General features: G+C 41.0%; 1 protein-coding gene across 1 annotated transcript in view; it reads right to left on the reverse strand.

Moving 5' to 3' along the window:
• The window catches only part of LOC126108833 (uncharacterized), a 255,944-nt gene that overhangs the window by 229,460 nt on the left and 11,172 nt on the right, over positions 1-15,312 (reverse strand). Inside the window, exons 2-4 of the mRNA XM_049914197.1 lie at positions 11,714-11,847; positions 5,759-5,842; positions 2,884-3,049 (exon numbers count right to left, since the gene is read on the reverse strand). Coding sequence (XP_049770154.1) covers positions 2,884-3,049; positions 5,759-5,842; positions 11,714-11,847 — 384 coding nt within the window. The remainder of the gene's footprint in view (positions 1-2,883; positions 3,050-5,758; positions 5,843-11,713; positions 11,848-15,312) is intronic.

The following is a 15,312-nucleotide window of genomic DNA, read 5'->3' on the forward strand; positions in this document are numbered from 1 at the left end:
GGCTTCTTAAATGAATCACCACTGGTGACAAAACGTGGATCCGTCATTACGAGCCAGAGCGTAAACGGCAGAGCACGGAATAGAAAAAATCTACAACCGCCAAGCAGGAAAAAGTTCAAAACCCACCATTTGCAGGAAAACTAATGCTTACCATTTTTTGGGCACCCAAGGACCAGTACTGGACATTATCAGGAGAGATGCACAACAATAAACAGTGCGGGTTACAGCGAGATGCTCGCTTACACGCTAAAGCCTGCAATACGAAGCACAGACCGAGGAATACCGTCGAAAGGTGTCGTGTCGACGCACGACAATGCCCGTCCGTGTACCACCACCCATACTGCTTGAAACACTCCAGAAACTCGAGTTTCATCGAAGAGCTCAGCATCGCCTATTCCTTACCTCACCCCTTGTTTGGTTAAGGGGCCGTCAACTCACCACAGACTAAGAAGTGAAGGACGTGGTGCGAGTGTGGCGAAAACCGCCTTTTCTGAGGGCATCGGGGAGCTCGTGCAGCAGCAGACAGAGTACGTTGAAAACTGAGAGGTGACTACTGAGAAATAACATTACTGTACACGTCCTTTGGTATTGCAATAAAAGGTATAGCTACACTGGATAATTTTTGACCGGCTCTCGTATATCGAACAAGTTATTGTGAAGAAGAGAGGGACCTCACATCCCTACAATCCCTGTCACCAGGGCTGCTCCCCTCTGATACTCTAATTTCCAGTTCCACAATATGCTCTTCATAAACTTATCTTTTGAACACTTACACCTACAAGACAAATTCAATGACATAAAACAACATGCATTAAGCAATTTCCAACCATTATCCATCAATGCCCCAATTCACTGTTACCTCATCAAATACAGAAAGTTCGTTTTTCACAACATTTTCAGCCCTTATTTCGGGCAGTCATTCTTCTGCCGCATTTGATGAGGCACACTACGCTTTTCCTCTCCTGTGACAACCTCTCCATTTCAGAGTAACACTTGTAGCCAACATCCTCAATCACTCGTCGTACGTATTCCAATTTCTGTCTCGACCTACAGTTTTTGCCTTCTACGGCTCCTCCTAGTACCGTAGAAGTTATTCACTGATGTCTTATCATGTCCTATTACCCTCTCCCTTCTGCTAGTTAACATTTTGCAAAATTCGTCTCATCTCATGGAGTACCTACTCACTTCTAATTTTATCATACTGGTTTACTTCAGTATCCTATTGTAATACCATATTTGAAACATTTCTGTTCTTGTTTCCCCACAGTCCACAGCTCACTTCCACACAGTGCTCTGTTCCACAAAGGCAGATGCGTGCACACACACACGCACAAAAAGGCCCAAGTTTAAACCTCTATTACTGCCTCTGATAGTTTCTCATTTCCTCCTTAGTACATCCATCTACTTTGTGGCCCCCAACTTTTGATATTAAAGTTGTTGCTACTCTCATTTATGCTCCCCACCCCCAACAATGCCATTGTCTTTATTTGGTTTACTCTGCATGTTAAGGTATGTCCACACGATGCCTCTCTTGTAGTGTGCAATAGCAGACTCAAAGGAATAAAAAGAAAGAAAGCATGTACACATGGTCATTCTCATGTTGCCCCATCTTGGAAGCAACATGCTACGAATCCCCTGGTTTGCTTGGGAGTGTATCTTGCATTCATTGTGGTGAACAGGTGACAGAAAAAGGAAACGCAAAAGCAAATATAGGTAAAGAAGTATTTAGGTAACTGGGCTATGAGAGATACAAAGCAATGATAATGATTTGTCTGCACAGTTCAAACTAGATCACAGAGAGATTTTAGATTTCCTGCTCAGAAAACTGTAGCAATAAGGCTGGCAATTAAATTTTGTTAGGTAGTAAATGGCGATTTATTTACCAGTTGGAACTATTTATTCCTCAAATGAAAACATATTTCAGTGATTATTCCTGATACTGAGAAATACTGAAGGGAGGTTCTTAGTCATTACAGAAACATTAATTAAGTTTCAATGCATTGTTTATACTTTATTTGTTTACACAACTTTAATCATCAAAGATGATACATAGATTAACATCCTCAAAATGGGAAAACTGGGAATTTCATAGATGCCAGAACCAACTAGAATGGGGGGGTTGTATTTTTCAATTTTGTATTTTTTGCATCATCAATGTACTTCATTTCAATTTTAGTCATTTTCTGAGGAGCTAAACATGCCCCATCACTTGTTTCGTTGAAATGTCAGGTTCCCTTGTTGTTGTGCTTTTAAGCTGTGATAGCACGAATATTCATCCACAGTTTTCATACGGGCTTACAGTTTTCATAAATTTTTGGCATATTCTTCTCTGTTTTTCTACTTCTAAATTTACAGTATATTATTCTTTACAAAAACACAATCGGAGACCTTTTAATAATACTTGACACTCGAGGCAACAGATCTCGAATTTTTACTCACATAATCTTCAGAAGGGGCACTCTGTACGACTTTCTTCCCTGTCTTTAATCATCTATAAACTTAAGCTGGCTTCCTTCGGAGTCGACACACATTACTGTGCACATTTCAGTTCACAGTATAACATCTGCACACTACACAATCAAGCGCACACAGACCTCAGCTAGCTGTCGTCTGCCAAAAAGCACAAAGAATCCGACAGAGGGCAGGCAGCAATGCAGTTTACACGCGGCCTCCATTTCCAGGAAATTACGCGTGCTCAAAAGCGCACGCAGAGTTGAGCTGTTGAAAATTTACGTACGTGCGCAAAGTTGAACACAAGTAAGGTATCGGGCAGACGCACCTTCACCCCGTTCATTCCATTCGACAACTCCCGCAACCCTTCCCCAGCTTTACACGGGACAGCAGGCTCGAGGCCTCAAATGATGCCGCAAGACTCTGCCTCACCTGGCCGGTTGCCGCTCCTCGATGTGCGCTGCCGAAGCCGAGGGCGCAGCGGACCCCGGCGACCCCCTGCCGGCGCCTGCCGCTCCCGTGCCGTCCGTCTCCTGCCAGCCGCCGGATCCGAGGGGGTACTCCGAGGCCGGAGACCCCACTGCTCGAGGCTTCGTCTCTGCGTACAGAAGCAGGCACGTTACAGTGGAGGACAAAATGTAACTTAAGTTTATAATGTGCTAGTAATTATTCCTTAATTTCTACTGTTTTTATTTCCAGTTTTTATCTTTCTGAGTCAAATATTTAGCAGCTTCAATTTTTTTTTTTTAATGGCAACTTAACCAACATAATACTCTGATCAAGTTGAGACTTGTAACTTTTAATTGTGACATCCATTTGCAAATTATGTCAAAGAATTGCATATTTTGTCGCATTTTTACCTTTCTAGTTTCATTATTTAGTGTCATTTACTTTATTCTAAAGATCATATACGTTGTCTGAAACGTAACAGCCCACTAAGGCCTATTTAAAATGAACATTTCCCAGTATAATTCAGGATCGCACATGCAAACAAAAATATGTAACTCGTATAGAAAAACTTATAACTGGGAAAATAACTGTTTGATCTATTTCAGTTCAAAGTGTAGAAGCTCTGTAAATGAAGGGAATAATTCCCGTGAAGGGAGTCTCCGGTAATTAATAGAAAATATAAATGTATTATTGTAATTCCTTATTTGAGAGTTTATTCTCAAATGAAATAACAGACACATACTAAAATCGTAGTGTACTTACTGCTCTGAGCAGACGTACGTTTAGATACGTATTTTCAGTTTTACATGTAAATTTTAATTGTTAATTAATCAAAAATTGACTTTAAACAATGCCGAGGATTGTTCGGGATTGTTAAGAAATTATAAATAGGGGCTGCCATGTTGGCATAGGGAGACAGTCTGGTTTTAGTTTTTGAGCGGTGAGCATGTAGCTGCTCTATTTGTATTGTAAGTATTGTTTGCCTTTGTAATAATGCTTTAACTCTGTTTTGAAAGTATAATAAATGTATTTAAAATAACGTGATGCAAGACGATTTTTAATTTTAACTTTTCTGTAGTTGAAATTTTACAGTAACTGTCTCCAGGACTTATGTAGTGACAGATTGCCAGATACGATGAGTAAAACAACCCCTAAGAATGTTGTGTCTCTAAGTTATTCATTTGATCATTCTGTACCTTTCCAACGTCAACAGTAATATATACTTGAGCATACACTGGTGAAGTTTGGAAAAGTTATTTTAATTTCTAATTTCACTCTCAGATTACGGTGCATTCCTTTGTATATTAAGCAGAGGCAAGTTATGACTATGTGGCGCCGGTAGTAGTGAAATGGGGTAAACTTGCCTGGGTACCTCTTACAACGATACAGTGCTTGTTTCGCCTCATCACCCAGTATTTATTTTTGAACAAAATTAAATATTATGAGCAAGTGATGTTGCTATAGCTAACTTATTTTAGATGAAATTTATTTCAGCTAAATTTTCCTTAATACTACACCCACAAAATTAGCCATACAAGAACATAATATAGTGGATTTTTACAAATCATGTACATAAAACAACACAAAAACATGATAGGTGTCACACATTCCCCAATTTTTTTATGGCAATTCAGGGTCAGAACGTAATTGAAATTTTACACTCTTTACTGTTGAGTGTTAATGGCAACCAGAAAGTAACTGTGCAAGAGATCAAGCACATCAGAACACAAATTTCGCTGTACTATCAGCCTATCCCCACATCCAGAAGTAAAACAGCTTGCAAAATCGTCACAGACTCTTTAACTGATCGAACCATTCACAGATAATTAAATGTATACTCCCACAGAGAACTTCCACACCGTACCGAGGATTGTACGTCAGGAGATTGAGCCGTTAGTTCATATAAACCTGTGACCAGAAATCCTTTGTTTTTTAAATTATTACTGAAAAGTTACATTCGACACCTTTCCAGATTCAACCAAACAACTTCAATGCACTCATTAAAAGAAGATTTTGACTCACTGCATCTATTGTATCCTAGATGGCACAGTGTTGTGTTCATTCATAAAGGGCTTTGACGCACTGTATTCTGAATGGCGATGTAGTGTCGTGGAGGTGCACCGGTATCTACCACAACAGGTGGATAGCTTGAGGAGGGCAAGTTCAACGGCCTGCATATTCTACCTACCCCTGTCCATTAGATTTTCATCTCTGGGTTCATAATATACAACTGGTTTCTGAAGCAGACAACCCAGATACAGAAACACTTCACCGACACATCGAGGAAGCCCACAAAATTTTTCGTACCGTCAGGGTGTGTCCACGATTCTACAACAGGATTCACATACATTCCACATGTTTTCACTACTACAGCAATTTTAAGAGGTTAGCTGTACCTGCTATAAATCAAAGTACTCTAATAACCCACTGTCTGAGAATAAGCCTGCTGCAGCACAAAAAGGTGGCTACTGGAAGAATATAAGTGGTTTTAAGGAAAGTACTGTAAGGTGACTGGTTGTAGTATCAATACTGAGCAACAGTTGGGGGGAGAACAAAGAGATCACCCCTCATTGCAATATATTCTACAGATAGAGTTTCCAGAAATGTTGCTACAGCCGTGTGTGGGTGAAGGGAAAAACATAACACAAACAAATCATGCAGGAGGACATCTTATCATTTTCTGTATATTTTTCTGATTTTATATAAGATACCCTACTGCACAATTATTTACATTATCATTTTTGTGCAACTGAAACTTCAGATTCATAATTTACTTACTTATATAACAATACTTACACCAGGAAGAAAAGTGCAGTTAGAAGTTATATTCGAAACAAACTGACACGTGAACACGCACCTGGGCAGAGGAAATCGCCATCGGCTCCCGTGTCTCCGGCCGGCACGCCGGGCATCCAAATGGTGTTGTTCGGTTCACGCCAGCCTGCGAGATGGTTTCAAATTTAGCTGTGTCGTCAGTAAAGTACGCCTGTCAAAATGTTTTGTTCAACTGGTACGAGTAATTGAATTGATGAATCGGAAAAGGGGTCACATCCACTTCTTTCCAAATTACATAACACAATCCTTCCACTGCAAATGTAATGATAGTTGCCTTATTATCATAATCAGGTTTGAAAAGGGTCATCTCTAGTACATTCAAACTCAATTACTGGCCACAGTCGACGGCTAAAGTAAGTTATAATGGTGTGTTTTGTTTCACCCCGTGGCCAACTGCCGTGTGACTATGTGCTTAAACCCATAGTGTAGTAAAACGGTTTTTTGTGATTTATCTCGAACGTGACCTCTTTTCCTATTCAACAATTCAAATGAACCAGACATTAGTAGGTACATGTCATGACACAGGCAATCTGAAACCAATTTCGAAAATCTCTCTACTCTCACATCTCATCTCAAAATGATTTGGGAGGGAAGAGAAGAGAGAGAGAAACACTTTTGGATATCTTAACTCACCATGGCCATGTTATGAGTAGAACAATAGCTTATTGCACAAGTGTTAGAGGAACCAGATAACCAGATGAGGTCTGATAGTAACAGAGAAAGACAAGGAAGTATTTGCAGTTACTAATTGATTGTAGTTAAGTTATATAATGTCTAACAGACACAATAAAAAGGAGACAGCAATAGGCAAGTACAAAGACGTGCTAGTCACCTTCTCACGTGATAGGTAATGTCACACAGACCACCTACTGATCACACACGGACACCACAACAACAGTAGAGGAGAAATTTCATATGGGCTACTTGGAATAACTACTCCAACATTTGCTATAAGTGTTATGGAAACAACTGACAATTGTAACTGGGACCAAAAGACTAATTTTTGAATTGCGATTCTCTCAGATCTCACTCTAGCATTACGACCCTCCTAGAATTGCAGTTTGTCATCATTTACATATGGGAATGCCCAACACAATGGAAGACAACTGAATGTTAACAGGGGAAAAAAAGGAAAGAAGGTGAAGGTTTAAAATCCTGTCTGTGACAAGGTCTTTGAGAGATTGAGCAAATTCTTGTATTCAGCAATGTTAGGGTAGGATATTAGCTACTACGGCTTTCTTGTAATAAGGCTGTGGTGTACACATGGGTATGAATAAATTTTTGGACTTCTCATCTTCTAGCTACACATTATATTGTTGATAAAATCTTTCATATAATGTTCCACATCATCAATCTGCTACTATGCTAGTGCAATAAAATTATAAAATTATTAATATCTCACAGAGGGACATACCAATTAAGGTAAATGGACTATCAACATAGGGAAAAACCAGAAACAAGACCATAGATGTATTAGATATCCTGTTGCGGATTAAGTTTACACACTGCCCCCAGTGTGTTTCGCAATAGTTGATGTCCAAAACAGTATGGCAACAAAAGCATATTTACTGAATAAGAAATAAATATATAAATTGTAGATATCAAATAGCAAAACAAAGGTATGTCATTCTACAGGAAAAATAAAAGTACCTCTAATTTTGCAATAAATGGATATTTCTTTAGACATGTGGCATAATGTATATCACATGAAGATGAAACTTATTTTCAGCATAAGACAGTGAAAAAATCTTAGAAGAGAAAATGAGGACAGAAAAATAGTTAATATTTTACAAAACAATATCGCACAGTTACAATGTATGAAAGTGAAGCTTGGGCAACAATAAAATTAAGAATATACCACGAGTCCAGTCTGTAGTAATGAAGTTTCTCACATATGTAGCTGAAAACACAAGCCATAACAAAAGCAAAATAGAAAAATTAGAGCAGGATTAAGGCTAATGTCTCTAAATGAAGAGGTACAAGAATAAGAAGAAACTGGAAACATTGCACCATTAGGAGGGCGTATAATGACACACTTCCAAAAGTACTATCAAAAAACCAATCAACAGAAGTAAGAAACACAGACCACAATGGAAGGAATTAGACTATTTTATATATTGTATTTGGGCAAAATGAGCAGAGGAAGAAGAAGAAAATCACAGTTTCCCACAGCATTAAATCTTGGGTATGTTGTTCAGTGGAATTAGCAACTCGAGTGTTTCTATTCCTCAGAGATGGGTTTACTGGTGGGGAGTACGTTTTTTTAACACACTCCAGTCGGACCCCAATGACTGTTGCACTCCCCCTGAAGTCATATACTTTTTCGACATTTGCGTATGGCTCCTGCTTATAAGATAAAGGAGAAGAGCAGATTACTGCCCGTTTCAGAAACACTGACATCAGTTTTAAAACCATCCCCATCAATTTTGCATCCAGATTCTTTGAGCAGCCTCGGGATTTTCTTCACTGGTCAAACTGTACCCCATTTTATGACAAACTCTTGCATTTAAGAAGCAAACTGCAATAACGAATGTGTGGGAACTGATCATACCTGTGATACATTTTACAAGTAAAGTATCACTTTGTGGAAGCTGGGACAGCCACGTAGCGGCCCTCCAAAGAGCTAAAATAGTGAGCACCTGACTTCGAGCTGTCACTGCTCGGAAATAGCACACTGCTTCGTGAAATAACAATCCAGAAAGCCACACTCTGAGATTCTTCGAGCGCCGACTGTTAGGGGAATCTCAATGTGACTGTAATTTCTACAGACAGTGACAGAAATATGTTAACAGTGGCATACTACAACTAAGCGTTCTCTAAAAATGGATACAGTTATTGCAATTCTAGACAAAGGGAGAGTGCAAAAATCTGTGTATCATCGGTTGCATAAAAAAAAAGTTACTCTCAAGAGTACGTTACTGAAGAATAGAATTGATAGAAAAATGAAGATGACTTAGAAGATAGCAATTTTACTAACAGAAGTGGAAAACTTTGCTAACAGGAGAAGTAGGGACACTCCAGAAGTAATTTTAGCACAGCAGTGCAAATCTGAACAAAACAGGATAGAACCTAAATTCACAGATTTGGAAAGGTTTCTGATAGTGTGGAATGGAATAAAATGAGCAGAAAGAAAAATTATCTCAATCTTGGAGTTGTCTGTCACAGACATAGAATCAGCTTGAAACTTTAATTGTTACAATATGCACGAGAACATAAATAAGGCTAAGCTAACATAGAAGGTAGGCACTAAACTTTGACAAGAGGATCTTGAAGAGGTGGATGAATTTTGCCATCTCAGAAATAGAAATAACAGAGAAGGAAAATATGAGAAAGATGCTGTAGCATTGTTTGCAAGATGGCACAGTGGCATTCTATAAAAAGTAAGAGCTGCTAACACAGAAGAAATAATAACCTTAACACCAAGAAATGAAATGAATTCACGAAAAGTTAATTACTGGTGTGCTTCTGGATGTTCAGCCTAGTTATCTGTTTTTATTTTATGCACAATATTTGCACAACTGGCCCAGTCATCAACTTCATAGCTAATTGTGAGTTTGACTCCTGATGCCCAATCTGCCCTTTAATTTTCTTTGGTTTTTCAGAGCTAACAATGATGTTCCACGCAACAGACAAATTTCTTGTTGTTGCCCAGCTATGGGGGATATGAAGTGCGGCGAGCTCTTACTAAATTCAACTCTAAGTCTCATTTAAATTGAGTCTCAGTCTCAGTTTATCAGATTTGCAGACACCTTTATTTTGAGACACTTCTTAATTGTGCTGCCCTGTATGTGTCTGCTCGACAATACTGGTTGCATCGTATTTCGTTTCACGATTACATTCGATGCAGTGCTCGGCTGTTTTATCCGAGTGCTCCTACATTCTGCACATTGCTCCTTGGCTGTTCCAACAGTAAAACATGCCAGATTTGCTCCAAATACAGTACACACCTAGCCTCAAGAAGTAGATTGTCTTTAGTACTACAAAGACGGCTTTTTATTTTCACTGAAGGGAGTGAAATACACCGAACACCATCCAGAATGAAACAGTCTCTCTGCAGCAGAGTATGTGCTGATATGAAGATTCCTGGAAGATTAAAACTGTGTGCCAACCTGAGACTCGAACACAGGACCTTCGCTTTTTGCAGGTAGGTCCTCTACCGACTGAGTTAACCGAACGTAACTCACAACCTGTCCTCACAGCTTAATGAAGCCAGTACCTCTCCTCCTGCCTTTGCAACCTCACAGAAGCTCTCCTACGAAGCACGCATGACTTGCACTCCTGGAAGAATGCGTGACTAGCACTTCTGGAAGAACGGATATTGCGGAGACACAGCTTAGCTGTAGTGTGGGTAAGATAGAGAGAAGACGCTGGTGGAAATAAATCTATGAGGACAGGTTGTGAGTTGCACTTTGGTAGTTGGTAGTTGCCCTTGAAATCCACTGGTCCTGAGTTCGAGTCTCAGTCTTGTACAGTTTTAGTTTGCCAGAAAGTTTATCAGTGCACACACCCCTTCATTCTGGAACATCCCCCAGGCGCATACTAGTCTGTGAAGTGTGGAAGGTAGGAGATGAGGCACTACCAGGAGTAAAGCTGTGAGGACAGCTCACGAGTCACATTCGGGTGGCTCAGTCTGTAGAGCACTTGTCCGTGAAAGGCAAAGATCCTGAGTTCGAGCACCAGTCCGGGACACAGTTTTAATCTGCCATGAAATTTCACTGGGTACCACATTTACAAGGGAAGGAGTCTGTCAAACTTTCTGGGTATTGAGCCAGAATAAAGTAGGTAAGCAATTCTTGTCTTCTCTCCCTATCTCTATCTCAGACTAAACCACTTTCTCAACCATTCTCAATTTTGACAATTCGAGCACCCGACCCTTTCGAAGACTCTAAACTGTCAGAATTCTACGGCAAGATTCTCCCCGTCTGGAGGTGTTCGAGCTGTGTGGATCGGAGTCTTCAGCACCAAATAAATAGGGAGACATTTCAATTTTGACATGGCTCATTAAGGAGGGAAGGAAGATTATATGAGATAATTAGAGACAGAGCACAAGTCCAGGTCAGGGAAGGAAAGGTAAAGAAATAGCCTTTGCCTTCACAGGAACTATCCCAGCATTTGCCTGGTGAAATTTAGGGAAGCCACAGAACACCTAAATCTGGACGAGCAGACAGAGATACGAACCGGCATCCTCCCGAATGTCTAGTGAGCTTACCACTGCACTATTTCACTCGAGGCTCGGTGTGGGACACTCAATTCAGAGAGATCTCGCTGGTCTTCACATCCACTAGATGGAGAAACTCAGAGAATTTGGGGTTAGCCAAGTCAATGTGGACCTGGACAACAAAACAGAATAAAAGGGCATAGAGGGTGTTGGGAGTCAAACTCTGGAGTCCAGAAAGTGAGTACACATAACAGAACAACTAAAAGCACCTAAAGCAGACAAATTTGTGGGCTGTCAAAAATTTTGCACATAAAATGGAAACGATAAATCGGTTGAACACTCTGAGTTACACTGTTATTCAGCCAAGCTGCGAAAATGTGACTCGTCACATGAAGAGCTATGTTTGGAGAACAACTGTGTTCAGGCGTGAAATATGGATAATGAGGGGGCATAAAAGAAAAAAATTACATTTCTTTGGAATGTTGTGCTGTGGGAGGCTGTCCATCAGGAAGAAATGAAAACATCCTGCAATAAGTAAACAAGAGAAGTAGTGTAATAAAAAATACAATGACAAAAATAGGTAATCATGGAGCATGTATTAGCACACAAGCTGTTGGTGGAAAATGCAGACAAAGGAATGGAACAGGGAAAGAGCTGCAAGGGCAGATCATCCACGATTTACGAGATATCAGTTCCGCTGAAATGAAGAGGATAAAGGAGTGAAAGACAAGAATGGACAGCCACAGCAAACTGACCTATAGGGTCGACAACAAAAGCGACAAAACAAAAATGGAGAGTAAGCACAGGAGAGACACTCACTGTTGTCGGACTCGACTCCGACGGCCACGTCGTCCGGGTCATCCTCCGGCTTCTCCCGCTTCAACCTGGAGCAGATCATCTCGCTCCTGTGCGCCCGACCCATGTGCCTGTTGCGGGTGCTCTGCTGCTCGAACCTAAGGCACGTGCACCAACTGCTCTTACTTATCTTTATTTATTTAATTTGCACACAGCCGTGAAATTTACAGCTCCTGCAAAACACAAGAAATAATGGCAATACAATAAAATAAATGGAACATACAACACCCGATACTGTCTTATTACTACTATAAATATTTATTACGCAACAGTTTCTATGCTACTGCTTCAAATTGGTTTGCAACACAGGCAACAATAGATTCTACAGGGTGTATATAAATGACTCTTGTGCAGAAAGGAGTGCACTATTCTGCTGCATCCATTTTCAATAAGCTACCACAAGAACTCAAAAATCTTAGCAGAAGCCCAAATGCTGTTAAGTCTAAACTGAAGAGTTTCCTCACGGTTCACTCCTTGTATTCTGTCAGGGAGCTCCTAGAAGAGCTGAAAAATTAAGCAAATTCCAGTGTTACATTGTTGATTTTCTTTATTTAAATTTATGAATTGTCGCCTGAATACGTTTCTTGTATTTCATTTTATCTGTTTCTACTATCGTGTTATAATTTCATGTATTGACTCGTTCCATGACCGTGGACACTTCTCCTTAATTTGGTCTCACGGAACAATAAATAAATAAATAAATAACAATAAATAAATAAATGAAGTTCCTGTTTCAAAATACTGTACAAAGAGAGCCACTGCTCAGAATGAGGTCAACTTTGAACAGCATATTACTGGCACAGGGAAGAAACATCACAGAACAAAAAAAACTTAACGAAAATTCTACCAATACATAGCGCTACAAGTGTCAGAGTACACACACAGACAGACACGAAGTCGTTCCCAATTTCACATACGAGACGCCCGACGTGACTCTCTCCGTGAATAATTGCACGCCGCCGGTAAAGCTCTTTTACGAGGAAGGTCACCGTGCGTGAACGGTGACTGCGCATTAGCAGCCGTGCGGAAGTTCCGAACACTCGAGGGTACGAAAAAAGGCAACGGTCCTATGTCTACTAAGGGTCTGGGGAAAATGATTACAAAATTCAAAATGACAGGTCACTCTGACGAAAATGTGGCAGAGGGGGAAAGCAATTCATCCGACATCTGTCAAAGATGTGGCCACAGCACTTGCAGGACGGGTCGAGAGGTGACGTGCAAACACGCGCTGCCCACACGTCAGACGTGCCTGCGATCACAGTGCGTAAAATCCTACGAGACATCCCGCATTGCTATCCGTACAAAACCACCCGAGTTCAGGAGTTGCTTTCTACTGACCTGCAACAAGACAAATATTTGCTCTGGAAATTTTTGCTCACACAGAAGCGGCCAATGAATGGCCCTGGAACATTCTGTGGACAGACAAAGCCCATTTACATCTCTGAGGATGTATCACTACACAGAGCTGCAGAATATGGGCAACAGAAAATCTGCATGCGCACTGACTGGTACAACTTCATTCTGCAGATGTGACTGTTTGTTGTGGGTTGATGGCATCATTTATCATACTTCTCTTCTTCTTCCATTTTTTTTTGAGACGAGTCCTGCAGGCCCTGTTAGTTGTAGCACCACTTATAAATGCTGTGAGAACCTTCTGCACACCAACAGCATTCCAGTCCTTCAACAGCGCGCACGTGTGGCTAGGATCAGTTCTGTGCAAGACGGCACTGCTCTGCATACAGCACAGCCACTGAATCGGCACCGAGCGATGTGGCACAGTGGCTAGTACACTGAACTCGCATTCGGGAGGACGGCAGTTCAAACCCACGTCCACCCATCCCGATTAAGGTTTTCCGTGATTTTCGTAAATCGCTTCAGGCAAATGTCATGATGGTTCCTATGAAAAGGCACGGCCGACTTCCTTCACTATCCTTCTGTCATCTGACGGGACCGATGACCTCGCAGTTGGGTCCTTTTCCCCGAATCGACCGACCGACTGCTGAGGCGGCTGCTGTAGAATCATTTCGGAAATGCTGGAATTGTCAACCGTCACTTCCCTACAGCCTTACCATCTAGACCATCTGCTCCTAATCTGTGCAACTTCTGGCTGCGGGGTCAGCTGAAAGAGGTTGCGCTCGGTGCTCCGGCGACGAATGTAACTGAACTGAAGGCACACACTGCACAGTGCATTCCGAATTTCGAGCCCGAGACACTCCGATCTGTCGTGGGTCGTGCCATTTCTCACTTTCGACTCGTGGCAGAAAACAGTGGACAGCATACTGGACACGTCTCGTACTAATCTCACGACAATTAGAGACTGACGTTATTTTACATTTTATGCAGTTTTTAGCCCCCAGGGCAGTTAAAATCCAATGTTGTTTTCCTTTCCATGTAGTTTCTGGCCCCACAACCATTAAAAACCTAGGTCAGCTTGTTTTTTTATATGGTTTTTTACCTCAGAGCAATTAATAACAAATTTTTTGCAACTGATGTGGTATGACCTTGCTGTGGTAGTTGGGCTTACCTATTTAACTGACTGCCAGACTTCTGCACTCATACACATTCAAGAGTACAGACAGTTTAATATACCTCTCAAACCATAGCCATCGTGTTCCGATTTTTTTTTTTAATGTGACATTTCCCCCTTCAGGAATAATATGCTGTTCAAATATGACATCACTGTGAGCAGTAGTTCTCCTTCAACTGTGTTTTGAAACTGGAACTTTAATTATGGACATCCTGTTGTCATACTTCTGACCTAATGTTCTTTCGAAGAATATGTAAATTTTTCTTACACAGACCTGACACACTGCCCTAATGAAGCATGGTGGCCATCTTCTAGATCGTTCTTAACTGCTGCAAGCTTCCAACTGCCCAAGTGTGGACTGATCGAGTTGCAGATCGGCCGTGGATAGCTCCAGCAATTTTGGGGCACTATGAAAAGCCTAACATATTGTAATTAAGCAGAATATTTTTATTTGGAATACACTATTACGTTTGTGAGTCATGTTTCGCTGCTAGAGGACAGTGCAGACCGCAGTTCTCATTTACCCATCCCTAAAATATTTTTCCGTTTCCCATTTCATCTTCAGGTAAATTGGAGGGGGAGGAGGTGAGGGGGGGGGGGGGGGCTGTGTGGGTGGTATCAACTTGTAACTACGATTAAAAGTTTATACAGTGTGTCTCAGGAGGAATGCTCAATATTCTGGGATATGACAGCAACAGTTGTCTGAAGAGAAAAATTTCATAGGAAGAAATGACCTATTCTGAATGGTTTCTGAAATAGGACACAATGTATATATTTTTTGGGCAAATGGCACATGTGTGTGTCTTTCCTACAAGACATCTTTGATGTTTCATTGTAGCCCAACCTACCTGGTTGCTTTCATCCCCCATCCTCAGGATGTTCTTCCGCCATTAAACTAGCACACCACAGCGAGTTGTGAGTGAAGTAGTGAGGCAAGAACTGCATCAGAGAGAAGCATCAGTTAACTCCATTTGTCGTTTCTGTACAGCTTCTGCTACAGTAGTGCTCCTGCAGCTGTTGAGCGATACCGTCGGCA

This window comes from Schistocerca cancellata, chromosome 11 (genome assembly GCF_023864275.1).
Source record: "Schistocerca cancellata isolate TAMUIC-IGC-003103 chromosome 11, iqSchCanc2.1, whole genome shotgun sequence".
Classification (NCBI taxonomy): Eukaryota; Metazoa; Arthropoda; class Insecta; order Orthoptera; family Acrididae; genus Schistocerca; species Schistocerca cancellata.